This window comes from Lynx canadensis, chromosome B1, assembly GCF_007474595.2.
Source record: "Lynx canadensis isolate LIC74 chromosome B1, mLynCan4.pri.v2, whole genome shotgun sequence".
NCBI classification, from domain to species: Eukaryota; Metazoa; Chordata; class Mammalia; order Carnivora; family Felidae; genus Lynx; species Lynx canadensis.
The window spans coordinates 189,988,007-190,002,383 of NC_044306.2; the positions used below are offsets into that span (position 1 = coordinate 189,988,007).

The following is a 14,377-nucleotide window of genomic DNA, read 5'->3' on the forward strand; positions in this document are numbered from 1 at the left end:
TTTGTATTAACCACCCTTCACCCCCATCCCCCATTCATACTCAATCACAAGCAACATGTGGCATGCATTTTTTTGGCTAAAATGTTTGCTTGGAACTTGAAAAATAACAACACTTTCAAATGAGAATCTTCAAATAATTTCATGGAGAAAATAAAGCAAAGTAAGCAATTCGGACGTTTATGCAGGGGATCCTGATAGATATCTCATTTAGAGAGAATTTAAACTCGTCAGAGATCTGATTTGCTGTCAAACTTCCCTGCACTGATAATGCAGTAATTTAATATAAAGATGGAGGCTGATTACCTTATATTATTGAGTTTAACCTGACAACAGCTATTTTATTAATTTATCATTTCAAGATTTCCATCCCTTATTTGCTCCAGAGAATAGGTTTCCCATCTAAACTGACAGCTGAGTTGATTAAATGCCAGTTATAAAAATGAATTTACTTCTACAAATCTCAATACTTTTGGCATCTCACCACTTCAGCACAAACCTATTGACAACCTTATTATTTATAAACATGCCATCTTTAATATGCACAAATTAGTCACTCGATGTAAAGTGTCACATTTTATGTAGAAAGAGGATTAAGTACTTTACTGATGGATGGATGCTTCCCTCAAATTATTTCTGCAGTGACTCGAGCTATGTTGAACATGTTTTCTGTTTTGTTTTTCCTTTCTAACTACCTTTCCAGTTAGATTAGTATATTTAGATGCCACCATCACTAGGAAATCAAATCTGTTATAAGATTTATTATTTCAAATACTGCTCTTTAGATAATGACATATAAGAGAACAAAAATACATTGTTTAGAGGGTTTTGTTTCTTTTTTTAAAACAACACCTTCTGAGTTCTATCTATGGACCTACAAATATTCTTTATTTTCTAACTGTCTACATAAAATATCCTCTTGGACAGGCTCAACCTATTTCTTCAATATTTTCCTAATATCATTGTAAATGCCCTCCAGTGAACAGTCTCTGTTGTTGGTCTGGCCATCCTAATGTCGCTCCTGTCACTGAATGATCCTTTTGAGCATAGTTTGTTGGCAATAACCCTATCAGTTCTGTTTTTATGGTATTTACACCGAAAAGACTCCGACGTGAGAACACTGGGGAAATCTACTACATTTCTGTGATTTGCAGTGCAATCAAGTTATAAGATTAAAATTTATAAATCAAGTCACATCACATTACTATAAAAAATAATTGAAAATATTATAAATTTTGTTAAATTTTAATATGAGAGGGTAGGTAATATTTTTAGAAAAATTAACATAAATTTAACATACAAATTTGTTGAATACTAAACCCTTGATCCCATTTTTGTGAAAAGCCTAATAATGTATTAAAATGCTATTAATAAAAGGAACAAATGTAATACATTGGCTCAGTAATACAGAAATGAAGAAGATCTTTCATACTTACAGGGTAGATAAAGAATGCAGAGTATCAAATGCCCCTGGTGCAATGGTAGTGATTTGATTATCATATAAAGAAAGCAAACGCACAGAACTCAGTCCTATGAAACTGTCATTGCCAACACAGCTTATGCGATTACTTCTCAACATCCTGAGGGAAAGGAGAACATTGTTATGGAGAGAAAGCATCAAGCAATCAGTTTTGCCCATCTGAGGATCCAAATAACCCCTCTGCAAATGTGTGGCATTCATTACTGTTTTCTGAGTGATCTCTTGTCATTAGGAATTGCTGTGGATATATACCAAAAAATGCTTAGTTTGCAATGATTGCACTCAGCTACAAAAAAGCACGGGTGAGCCTCACGTGGACTCACAGCCCCATCTGATGAGGGTAGAATGTCTTCCTCTGATGCTATAATTATGTTTGCCTGATTACATAATGTCCTAATTCACCTACAGCTCTCTGAGCCCTTGAAGGCCTGTGATTTGTGTATTCACGGTAGCATTACATCTGAGGTTTAACAGAAAGGAAGCAGAAAAGAATCAATAGTCACACACAGCAGATGGGGAACTGAGAGCATCTCAAGGACTTAGATGCCAAGTCAATGTCAGCATAGGCTGGGGAACCCAAACTAGACTGAGCACCTGAGAATCTTGCACACGTTATTTATGAAAATTATTTTATCATTTTAATGTTTGGAACTTAAAAAGAGGCAAGAGTTAACAGATCCCAGTTGTTCACAATGACGTTTAAATCTGCTTCTCTCTCTCTCTCTCTTTCTCTTTTTTTTAAGTTTATTTATTTGGAGAGAGAGAGCGATCACAAGCAGGGAAGGAACAGAGAGACAGGGAGAGAGAAAGAATCCCAAGCAGGCTCTGCACTCTCAGTGCATGGCCCGATGTGGGGCTAGAACTCATGGACTGTGAGATCACAGCCTGAGCAAAATGAAGAGTCAGACACTCTTGAGACTTCCGGGTGCCTCCAAACCGGCTTCTCTTGAAAGACTCCTGACCTCTTTAAATTTTTAGCAACTGCCATTAATAGGATTAACACTGATGTCTTTTCCTTGTCACTGCTGAAGTTTTGGCTCCATTCTCAATTCTTTGCTGAACTGTTTATTTGTGGAGCTTAGAGAAGGAATGAAAAATGTCTTAAAAAGCCTGTGAAAATGAATAGTTGCCATGAATCTTATTCAGAATTGCTGAGGTTATTTTACTTAACTTTGCAAGGCATGTGTTGAACACCTTCCTAGAAGATTGCAGTATGTTAAAAAAAAAACAAAAGAGGCAAAAATAAGTGAATAACAAAGTGTTCCTTTAAAATTCTAGGTTGCTCTAAGAAATACATAAGAACTATCAGCTTTTGCATTCTGTTAAGTCACATATAGGGAGAAAGGATGCTGCCTTCCTTGTCACGGAATAATTTTACGTTAGGAAACAAATACACAACAGAGAGGTATTTCTATCCACACTATCATTTGCCATAAAGTAATAAAGAGTATTTGGTCTTAATCTTGGTGGAGTCATGGACCGCTGGGAGAAGCTAAAGAAAAGTTTTGCTCCCTGTTACTAGAAAAATCCATAAGTGCACATATGCACCACATTTTGGCTGCAATGTCAAATATTCAAAGACACACTGAAATCTGTGCACATATTAAGAGGTTTATTAGTCTCAAAGAGTTAAGAAGTCTAGGGATAATGGGGGTGTCTTGTCAAAATCTTTATAGTCCCAAGCCCAAAGATATCACTTAGAGAAATACATATGTCCAGACAAACCTACTTTCGTCCTTTGAATACTGAGCTTGGCTCTAAAATGCTCTAGTATTCTTGTGTGGCAGAGTGGGTTAAAGACAGAGCCACTCACATCTGTTTGTGCCCAAACATCTGGGGCACAAAAACATCGCTAGAAATATAATGAAGGAGAAAGTGAATTTAGAGGACCTGTCTCAGGGAGAGTCCTGCGAAAGAAACTGGTCAGAAGAAAACACTGGAATAAGCTGCTTGGGATGGTGTTATGAACTTGACCGTGTGTTTCAAAATTCATAGGTCGGAGTCCTGAGCCCCAATGTGACCATATCTGGAGACAGGGTCTTGATGGAGGTAATTAAAGTTAAATGAGGTCCTGAGGGTGGGACTCTAATCTTTTAGGACTGGTGTCCTTATACAAAGAGGAAGGGACACCACAGCATTCTCTCTCTGTACACAGAGGAAAGTGCATGTAAGAGTAGAAGGAGAAGGTTTCAACTACAAGTCAAGAAAGAAATCTCGCTAGAAACCAACCCTCTCAGCACCTTGATCTTGGACTTCTAGGCTCCAGAACTGTGAGAAAACAAATTTCTGTGGCTTAAGTCATCAGTCTGTGGTATCGTGCTATGGCAGCCCAAGGCAGACTGATGTAGGCAGGATACAGACTCCTTCCTCACCCCCTTCCCCTCCTCTGCCCAACCCCCACGCTGCCTCTTCAAGAAGGTGCCAGTAACAAGCAGTCCCTCAGCTATCTTCCAACAAAAGATGCTTCTGCTTGTAGGATTCGTGTTTTGCGGAGTCGCCTGAAGCAGCCTGGCCGAGGGAGGTGGGGGCAGGAACAGATGCAGCCGCCTGTGGTGTATTTTCTCTGCTCTCCTCTACCCTCTCCTCGCTATCTCCTCCATAAAAAGGCTAAAAGACTATTTGCATAACGTTTTGAAGGGGCTCAAGTTAGTCTGTGGGAGGGCTGCAGGCTAGCCCTGCTGGATGTTAGGTTTCACTCTATCCCTGGGAGGCTCAGGGACAAACGTCTACACTCATGGGCAGACATTTTCAGTAGGACTTGAATTCAGGATGCTAGGAACACATCCACGCCGGCCGGGGAAATGGTCTTCTCCCTCTGCGCCAGATAAAGAGCAGGCAAGGGATGTCTTCAAGTATCCACCCTTCTGGTTGTGGCTCTGAGGGACAGGGTGACCGTTTAGGAGAGACAGTACAGTGTGGACCTCTCTCCACTGTGATCACCATCAGCTGCTTCTTGGTTACAAATAGTTTCCTTCATGTCCTCCAAACGCTTCAGAGTGTTGATTTGTACATCTTCCAATTTTAGGTTGCCACTTTTGTCAAACATAATTATATACTTCCGAGAGAATAAAAACTACATATATGCACCGTAGAAAATTCAAGTTAACATAAAGTGCGGTTTTTGCTATTCAATCCAATCCCTGTCCTCTTTGGTCAACAACTTTTTGGAAACATAATGAATTTTTTTGTCCCGACCTCCCTCCCCCCGAGCAAGTAGGCACAACTCTTAGCATGTTGCTTTGAAATAGACGGTTCACGATCTACCGTCAGTCAGTCTCTTTTTCACTAAGACCTCACAGGAGCAGACAAAGGTGGTTTCCAGACGAACCGTTTGTTATTCTGTGCCACAGGGGTTGGATTGGATTCTGAAGCTAGACCCCTGGGGCCAAGAACGAGTGTTAGATGGAGGCGTTTGATGAAAAGGCAAGAGAATGAACATTCGGAGGCAGAACCAGGGAAGGGGGGAAATCTGCACCAGCACTGGAACAAGGGCAATCTTTTTTGCTGAGGAATCAGCCATCGGGAGACATTCTCGATCTTTTGCAAGCAACACGCCGAAGTCTGGGGGATTCTAGGAAGGGAATGTTTGCACGCACAGGATGTGTGTGTGTGTGTGTGTGTGCGCGCACGCGCGCACGCGTGTGTGTGTGTATCTGTGAGAGAGAGATGTAGACAGATGTTGAGATGGTAGGGTGAGGAGGAGTCTGAGCTACTCCCCCACCTGGACTTACAATGACCAGTGAACTACAGTGCTGTGATGGAAGAATCACAATGCAGATGAGAATACTTACAAAGTTTTCAGGCTTTCTAATCCCCTGAACATCTTATGCTGAACGTTTTCCAAACGATTACTCGTGAGAAGTATTTCATTTACACCTGATGCTCCTTCAAATGCTCCCTCTTCAATGTCTGTGATCTTATTGTTGCTAAAGTTTCTAAATTAAAAAAAAAATGTTGAAATCAAGATTTTAAGCTATTTCTTTCAACAAGGGCACTGAGACAACATGTCTGACCATTTTCTTCTACTAAGCAAATTCTTCCATAATTTCCAAGCTTTTCACTGCCCAGCACCACAGGTTCTGAAAAGACACCACACTTCCTATTCCATTGAACCAAACTGATGATAATATTGGGGGAGAATGTCTATGGTGAAAAATACCAGCCCAATCAACGTCAAAATGATCTTCAAGGGTCACTAGGAGTCTAACATTGTTGAGGTCAGGTATCGAGTTGTATAAACCTTTATATTCAGCACAATACTTCAAAAGGAACTTTTTAAAGAAATGCCCCAAAGACTACTGAATGAATTAATGACTAAAAGAAGGCAATTGGGTAGAGAGAAGAAAGATGGGTTAAATGTGTGAACATTTAGATAGCATCAGAAGTGTATCAGAATAGGGGCGCCTGGGTGGCTCAGTCAGTTGAGTGTCCGACCTTGGCTCAGTTCATGATCTCACAGCTCGTGAGTTTGAGCCCCACGTCGGGCTCTGTGCTGACAGCTCCGAGCCAGGAGCCTGTTTCAGATCTGTGTCTCCCTCTCTCTCTCTGCCCCTAACCCACTCGCATTGTCTCTATCTCTCTCAAAAATAAACATTAAAAAAATTAAAAAATAAAAGAAATGTATCAGAATAGGGGTTTGTTCCCAGTAAAACTTCTTGTTGTAATAATGTGTCAAAACAGCCAACTTAACTGTCAATATCCTGTGTAACACAAAATACTACAATGCTTGCCCAGAGGGCAAAAACATCCAACTGAGGTAACCCCTTGCTACAGGTTCTATCTTTCCTTTTCTCATTGCTCACTCAAAGACCCAGAATGCTCCCAGAACAAGGATCATTTTTATGTATCATTGTATTCCTCTCAGAGCACTGCATGTAGGAGTTGCTCAATAAATATGTGTTGACTTCAAAGGTATGAATAAAAAGTAAGGGCAATCAGTGCCAGTGAAAAGGAGAAAAATGAAATAATATGAAACTCTTTGGGATGCAGTACAATATGGGAGTCAAGTGCACAGGAAGTAGACTACTCTGCCACTTACAAGTCAGTGTGACCATGGGCCAGATACACATATGAAACAGAACAATGCTCCTTTTCTCCTTTCAACGTTTCCTCTCAGATGGAGGCTGTTCCATTGGCCTTACATACTTGACCTCTGTTCTGTCCCTCCCACCCTTCCACCGCCTCACGGGAGGGGAATATTGTCTGAGTGTTACTGAAACTGCTGAGTTGATAAACTGATTTTAAAATATGAGTTGTGGATATGTAGTAACACAGATGAGCTATCAAGCCAGTTTACCAATCATTAATTTTGACTATCTTCTAATGAAAGTTTAATGAAGCAAAAAGTCAAATAGTTGACATGAATGTGCTGAAAGAGATATAACAGCGTGGTTTAGGGAATAGTAAAGGAAGTTACAAAACATTACCGCACCCATTTCTAATGTGCTTAGATTGCTGAATTCCTGCTGTGGCCACATAACAAACCAGCTGTCTGAATTAAAATAAGATGCTAGGGGCTCTGTTAGAGAAAACGTGGTTGGCATCGCTTGAAACTCCTCTCAGAAATTACCCTAAAATCCTGTCACAGGTAGTCATTGTATGGAAATTTAGCCCAGCCTTTTATAGTTTCCAATTTCCAAAGAAATCTGAATAAAATTGCAAAGGGATGTGAAAAACACAACAAAAGAGGACAGAAATTTTAAAAGGTGGCTAATGCACGGCTTACATTTTACGTAACTGCGGAAGTTTCTTGAAGATTCCTGTAGCTTCCAACACTGTGAATTCATTATTATTGAGACGCCTCAGAAAAAAAGAAACAAAACTTTCATTACCAACAGTTAGGAAGGGATTAGATTTTATTTCTCATAACAGAATTGTAAGATCATTTAATAATTATTCCAAAGTAAAATAGAGAACACATGCCACAGAAAATCTGTGGAAGTACTGATTTTTCCCCATTTCACTCAAATTTCAATGATCAAAATAAAATATGAAGAAGCGTATAATAAGGAAAACCAATGATCAAAATCAAAACTAGCTCTCACTCAGTAATTTATAGAATAAACTTTCTCAAACTTTTTTCCACTATTGTCCCTCCTCCCCCAAAGCATTTTTCTCCCAAAAAGCATTTTAAACCATTTTTTCTAACCACTTGCTGCAAATATTTTTTACTAATGGATTTTTTGATATGCAGTTTATATGCCATAAAATTCACTTTTTTACAGTGTACAATTTAGTGGTTTTTAGTGTATTCACAAATCTGTGCAACTATGTTTGTTGCCTAATCCCAGAATATATCCACCACCAAGAAGAAATCTCATACCCATCAGAAGTCACTCTCAATTTGCTTCCCTCCCTGCCTTAGTCCCTGGCAACCACTAATTTACTTTCTGTCTGTATGGAGTTTCCTATTCTGGATGTTTCATACAAATGAATTCATGAAAAGTGTGGCTTTTTTCACTTTACACAATGTTTACAAGGTTCATCCATGTTTAGCGTATGTCAGCACTTCATTCCTTTTTATGGCCAAATAATATTCCAGTCTATGGACACGCCAATTTTGTTTATCCCATTACCAGCTGATGGATATTTGGGTTGTTTCTACTTTTTTTGATTATCATGAATAGTGCTGCTACCAACATTGGGGTAGACGTTTTTGTGTAGATACATGTTTTTGATTTCTTTGGATATTTACACTGATGTGAAATTGCTGGGTTACACAGTAAAACTATATTTAACAATTTGATGACTAGCGAAACTGTTTTCCAAAGATGCTGTGTCATTTTATATTCCCCCAGCAATGCATGAGGGGTCCAATTTCTCTCACCTGTTACTGTCTTTTTTTGCTTTTATGGCCATTCTAGGGGATGTGTTACCTCACTGTGGTTTTGATTTATGGTTCCCTAATGCTTGATGATACAAAGCATTTTTTTGGGTGCTTATTGGTCATTTGTATTTCTTTTTTAGAGAAATGTGCACACAAATAATTTGAGCACCTTTAAATTGGGTAATATACCTTTTTTATTGTTGAGTTGTGATAGCTCTTTATATATTCTGGATAGAAGTCCCCTACTGGATACATAATTTGAAAATCTTTTCTTCCCAGTACTGATTTTTAAATGTATAATTTAAAAAGCTCCTAATTTCTTAAAACACACAAAAACTTTGCTGAATAATAAATTAGATGTTAGTGCTGTAATTCTTAATTGACAAGTAAGCCTATTTAAGCTGTTATCATGCGGGAAGATATAATTTGAATTATTGTTTGTAATAATATTGGCAATACACACAACTCCCTACGTGACCATAAAATAGAGTTCAGGCCTTTTACTGCATGTTCTTCACATATTTCAAAAAATCCTGGAGCTATGAAATAGATTCAAAAAGTAACAGGAATAAAAAAAAAAAAGTATCACTACAGCCTCGGGGTAGTTTCTGTCATCCCTTTGAAAGCATTACATTATTTGAAATTACTCAAATTGCTTAGAATTCATTAAGTAACAGGCGCGAATATAGGCATGGTGGGAGATAAACCATAAAACACAATCCCTGTCATCAAGGAGCTACAATCTAGTTGAAGACAGAAGGGTTATGCATGCAGAAAAGGACAACCGACTTTGCAAAGAAGTAAGTGGCAGATACCAGATGGTGCTATACATAAACGTTGCTAAGATGTTCCGAAAACAATGAGATGTCACCAGGTTTTTCTTCAATTTTTAGAACACTAGTCTTAGTTTTATAAATAACGTCACTAAAGGCAAACCATACATGGCACAGAATCTATAGATGATTCAACAAACATGTTTTAGCACCTAGTATGTGCTAGGCCCTTGTTAGGGTTATAAATATAAATCTAATCTCACTATTCTTTTGTTTTTCTGCTATGCTATCCATTACTCAGGAAAAACAAAACCTACCCGCTGTGCTGTTAATACTTGATAATCACTGAATCCTTCCACCTTCAGGTCTGTGAAGTAATAAAGCGGATAAAGCCTCTCTGCTTTAATTCATAATGTACAGAGATTCAAAATGGTGACTCTCAAAGCACTTTATTTGGTTGCTGTGAAAGACTATATCCCTTAGAAATCTATTACATTTTTAGAAATGGGTATGGGCATAAATAATACCCAAGAAATAAATATCAAATGAATGCTCTTATTCTTAGCATTATCAAGAGCTAACTGAATTTTTGAGAAGTAAATTAACTTCTGGAGTCGTATCTTGGACCAGAAAGATGAAGTCAGATAGCCTCTAATCTATCTTTGTACAAAGAAGAGTTAACGGCCGTGCGTGTTCATTAAAATCAATGCAATCATCAAGAATAAAAGAGCAAGACAAAATTCCATTGCTTCGATGCTTTCATTCCCTCCCTCCCAACCTGGATTTTGTTAGGAGATGAACTCACAGCTCTGCGGTGTACTGGGGAATGTGGTCTGGGATTTTGGTGAGTTTCTGATTGGAACAATCTACCGTGGTCCCTTCACAGCGGCACTTCTCAGGGCAAGCCAAATCTGCAAAGCAGTCCCCACTTAATTTTGATCGATAATCTTCTGTACCTATTGAGGATTCAAGCCAAAAGAAAAAAAAAAAAAAGATACTTAGTCTAAAGGTTAGAATATTCATTAATTTGTAGGAAGAAAAATAGTAAGATAACTATAGATTATGCAGCAGGGAGACAACTTGGGGAATTTTTGGTCAATGGATGTCAGGAGAGGGTTAAAACAAGGGCTTGGAATTTGCTGGAAAAAAAAGTAACCAGATTCACAGGACAGGAAAACATTAATAGAGATGAGCTTTTCACAGCTGTACTTTCTGCTGATCCAGTTATGAGCCATTCTAGCCTATTTGACAGCTAATCATACAATGGCTGTTAATTGTTAAAAAGTTTATTTTTTTTCTCTGAGTCGAGAATTTAAAATGTATCCAGTAATAAACATGTTCCTATATATCATTTTAAATTAGGGCTTTCAAGGCAAATAGATGTACTCAGGTTTTTAAATTTTCTATGGTCTTTTAGTATTCTCTCCCTCTCACATAATCTTCAGAAATGCCTAAAAAGCCCTCTTTTTTCATTTTGATTTTATAAAAAGAGACCAGTAAATCCTGATTTAAGCCTCAGCAGCTTGTCATGCTGTAGAAAGCTGCGTGACGTTCCATGGTGCTTGACGGAACCATGTTTTACTCATACCTGGCAACCACATGGTTAGATCAAGCACAACAGAAAATCTCGCTACATAATCACTACACCATCCACTAGGCCAAGGGTAAGACCGAGAGGAAAGATGAAGGGAAGCAGGAGAAAAAGCTACAGACGTTCTGGAAACGTAATACTGTTTACATGACATGCATTCTTCCCGCAGAATGTTTATGACCATAGTAAGAGTATTACTACCGAAGATTTCCTGGAAACACAAAGAAGGGGGCTACACTGAAAGGTGCCTCCATTGTTCCTCAGAACTGCAGAATGGAAACAACAGCTTTCGGGAACAACATCCAGGAAGAAGTTGAAGGTGAGCTACAAGGACAACAGAGAAGCTCAAAAGATCTGTGGTTTCTTCTTGGGGGGGCGGAAAAAAGGCGCAAAAGACCGAGACTAGAAGAAGGTACATCAGGATTGAAAAGGGAGGACATTATGTTTCAGATCAGACACTTTTACTTACAGCCAAAATGGTGAATTCCTGCAAAAGTAAAAATCACCAAGAAGGAAAGAAAGAGTAATCCCGATTAAGATTAATAAACACATACATAAAACTAGCTAAGGTCTCCTCCTTCTTTCCTTGCTATGGCAATTGGACGGGAAAGGCATAGTATGACAGCAATCGTCATGCTTTGCAAGCTTTTGTAGTAATATTTTGAAGCACAGTGGTCTTACGGGAAAAGCAATGGCATACAAGATGCACAGCACAAGTTAGGTTCTTGTCGATTCCTTTAAATGATGAACTCTCTGCAAGATAGATTTTCTTTTGAGTTATCACTATAGTATCTAGAATGCCATATAGAATGACGGTAGGCAGGTAAACAAGCAAACTGAAGTGAAAAACGAATCATGGAGATCTTTACAAACAAATCCATCTGGATTAATCCTTAGGTGGTGGCTTACATGCTTTTTAATGATTTTTCCAACTTATAAAGGTTATTCACTTAGTGGAAATGAAATGAGAATCTCATCAGATTGCAAAGCTGAATATAATCATTTCATTAGATTAGGCAATGAATGCCAAGGTATTTATTGAGGAACTTTTGTAATGCAGTTTAGGCTTTTGTTTTAAAAGTGAAATGAAGAAACACTGGCAACAAGGTCTACATGACAGGTACTCTGGGTATCTTACATTTAAAATAATCTGCATTTCATGCAATGATAATGTTGTTTCTTTTATGGAGACTGTTTAGGTAGGATAAAATTTTAATTGAAATCTATAAGAAAAAAAAGAGAGAGAAAAGGCTCAAAGAAACCTTCTGAGTCCTGACTTCTATTATTATTGCTTTAATGCAACTTGAATTAACAGAAATTGAAAATGAAGCTATGATATCACATATAAAATGTATTTCCAAGAAAGCTTATTTTGACCGCTGTCAGTAAATGGGCAAAACTGTATCAGAATTTACGAAAACAATCTGACTTTGGGTCTTTAATTGGTGATCCAGAAATATTAATTTCTAAATTATTAATAAAGTAGGGTTAAATGTAATTAATTGAAGAATTCGGTAACAATTATATTAATTGGCAGAATTTGAGGATTTAAGCAATATTAATGTTTTATCCTATAGGTGTTGTGGTGTTTAGAATATGGCTTTTTCTGGGTAAGTAATAGCTATCAGATGACTTTCTGCTTAATAGTGAGGTAAAAATAATGAATTTTAAAGATTGCCAATAAAGGCCAATCAACTGTTCTTTCCACCATGTTATGTCTTATGTAGCCAGTGTAATATGTAAAATACTATTGATCACTCAAGCTCAAAATAAGTAATAAAACAAAATCCATTAAATGAACAAAATTATTCAAATTATAATTCAATAAAGGTAAATAACACATATCTCCTTAAAATAAAGACCAAACCTAACCCAGTACTCTCCTTTAAAAAATCAGTATGGTTGTTGCATACTAACACTGTATAAATAATCTTCTTATTGGTAGGTGTTAAAATATATAATAGTCTAGAATATCCCCAGGAGATGGTAAATGTAGCCAATTAATTACTAACACATATTTTTATATAATGGTCTAAAACAAACAAGTCAAGAGGCATTTTACACAGTTGGCAGGCAAGGAAAAAAGAAGTGAAGAAACATATTTCAAAGAGCTAGTTCCAGAATCATCAGCCTTGACAGTGTTGAGATTGTAGTGGTAAAACATCTCAATTACTTTTCTAAAACACATTCCATTCATATGCTTAAATTATTCAAGGCACTTCATGCCTATGAACACCTGATGCTTTCAGGATGCATGTCAATATTGTTTTTGTGGAGTTATATTGTCACTCCAGGTATACAAGAAGTTTGTTCAGTTTTGTTAAGTCACAAACAACATATAACTGTATGTAAGCAAGCAGGAAGTTGCTGTTTTTGTATAAAAAGTGAAGCATCAGTAAGCCAAATAAAGCAAAAAGTAAGGCATGCATTTTTAGTATAGTTACATCAAAAAAGTAAATCTCATGGTTGAAAAGAGAATTCATTCTATGTGTTGGTAACTGATTTCATGTAGAACTAGTTCTTTGACAACAGAAAGGTCTCTGTCTTTAAAACCAGCTCAATAAGCTACATTTTAAAAACAGGTTGAAAGATCAGATATACAACATAAGGAGAGAAAATGATTTAAGTAGAAGGCTACAGGTTCAAACGTTTTAGGTACTGTGAGAAATTTTAGATAATGTGCCAAAGTGAGAGAGAAAAAAAAAGATGGGAGTTTAATAATATATAAGTTTAACATCAGAAGCTGCATGCAAAGGTCAGGTTTTCAGGAAACAGCTACAAGTGATCTATGCAGAAGTAAATCTATCTACAGAGTACCCACTGTACTTTCAAACGCATGCACATCAAAGTTTCAGAAGCTATATTTTATAAGGTGAGGAAAGGGTATCTGTGGTTAGTCCTACTACCGAGCAAAACCTACCTGGAATGAAATACTGTTCTTTAGCTAAATAAAAAAAGAGAAAAAAAAATAGAAGATGCACCTGAATGTCAGCAAGCAGAGATAGGAGTTATATTAGATTAAGAATGGACTAAAGGCACTATAGATAATTAAGTGAATTCTATTCACAGCAGTGGCTGAGATATAATAATGTACAGGGAGTAGTAAATGTATCTAGAACCAAGGACAATAAATAGCTTTGTTTTGATATTAGCTTTTTAGTATGAATTAACTGCCGAATGTGAAATACCCCTGCAATAGTCAGATAACATACTACCCAAAACATTCAGAATGTGTTTTATCGTAAGAAAACAGAAAAGATTAGTCCAAAGCAAATAGTAAATGTCACTGCAGTCGGTCTTTTATTTAACGGTAATACAATGTATCTACATTTAGCTTTTTATAAGTAAGTATGATATTCCCCAAATGCTAAAAGATGGCCTTTTGGAAAAAAAAAATTATTCTCAGAATCCTATTTGAAATAAGAGGATGAAAAATAAGAAAACACATTTGGTGCGAGAAGCAAGGGATAGGGAAATCTTTCCCCCTAATTCTGAGCCTGAGCAAATCACCTAACTAAGTCTCAGTTCCCTTTCTGAAGAAATGAGAACATGATTGATTACCTAAAGTTTTTCAATAGAGAATAATCCAACAAACATACAACTTAACAGACTTGAAAAGTATTCTGAGTTTGCTAAAAGTTCAAATTCTAAAAATACAGCATGAAGTATCCAGGCATCTTTTTTCTTGGCTGGTAGCCTATTTGTTATGC

At 37.3% G+C, this 14,377-nt stretch overlaps 1 protein-coding gene across 2 annotated transcripts in view; it reads right to left on the reverse strand.

The window, feature by feature from the left end:
* Positions 1-14,377, reverse strand: part of SLIT2 (slit guidance ligand 2) — a 377,203-nt gene that overhangs the window by 79,512 nt on the left and 283,314 nt on the right. Inside the window, exons 15-19 of one of the 2 annotated variants that reach the window (XM_030314128.1) lie at positions 13,588-13,611; positions 9,882-10,032; positions 7,203-7,277; positions 5,269-5,412; positions 1,434-1,577 (exon numbers count right to left, since the gene is read on the reverse strand). In XM_030314128.1, coding sequence (XP_030169988.1) covers positions 1,434-1,577; positions 5,269-5,412; positions 7,203-7,277; positions 9,882-10,032; positions 13,588-13,611 — 538 coding nt within the window. The remainder of the gene's footprint in view (positions 1-1,433; positions 1,578-5,268; positions 5,413-7,202; positions 7,278-9,881; positions 10,033-13,587; positions 13,612-14,377) is intronic. The other variant, XM_030314130.1, reaches the window with a different exon arrangement.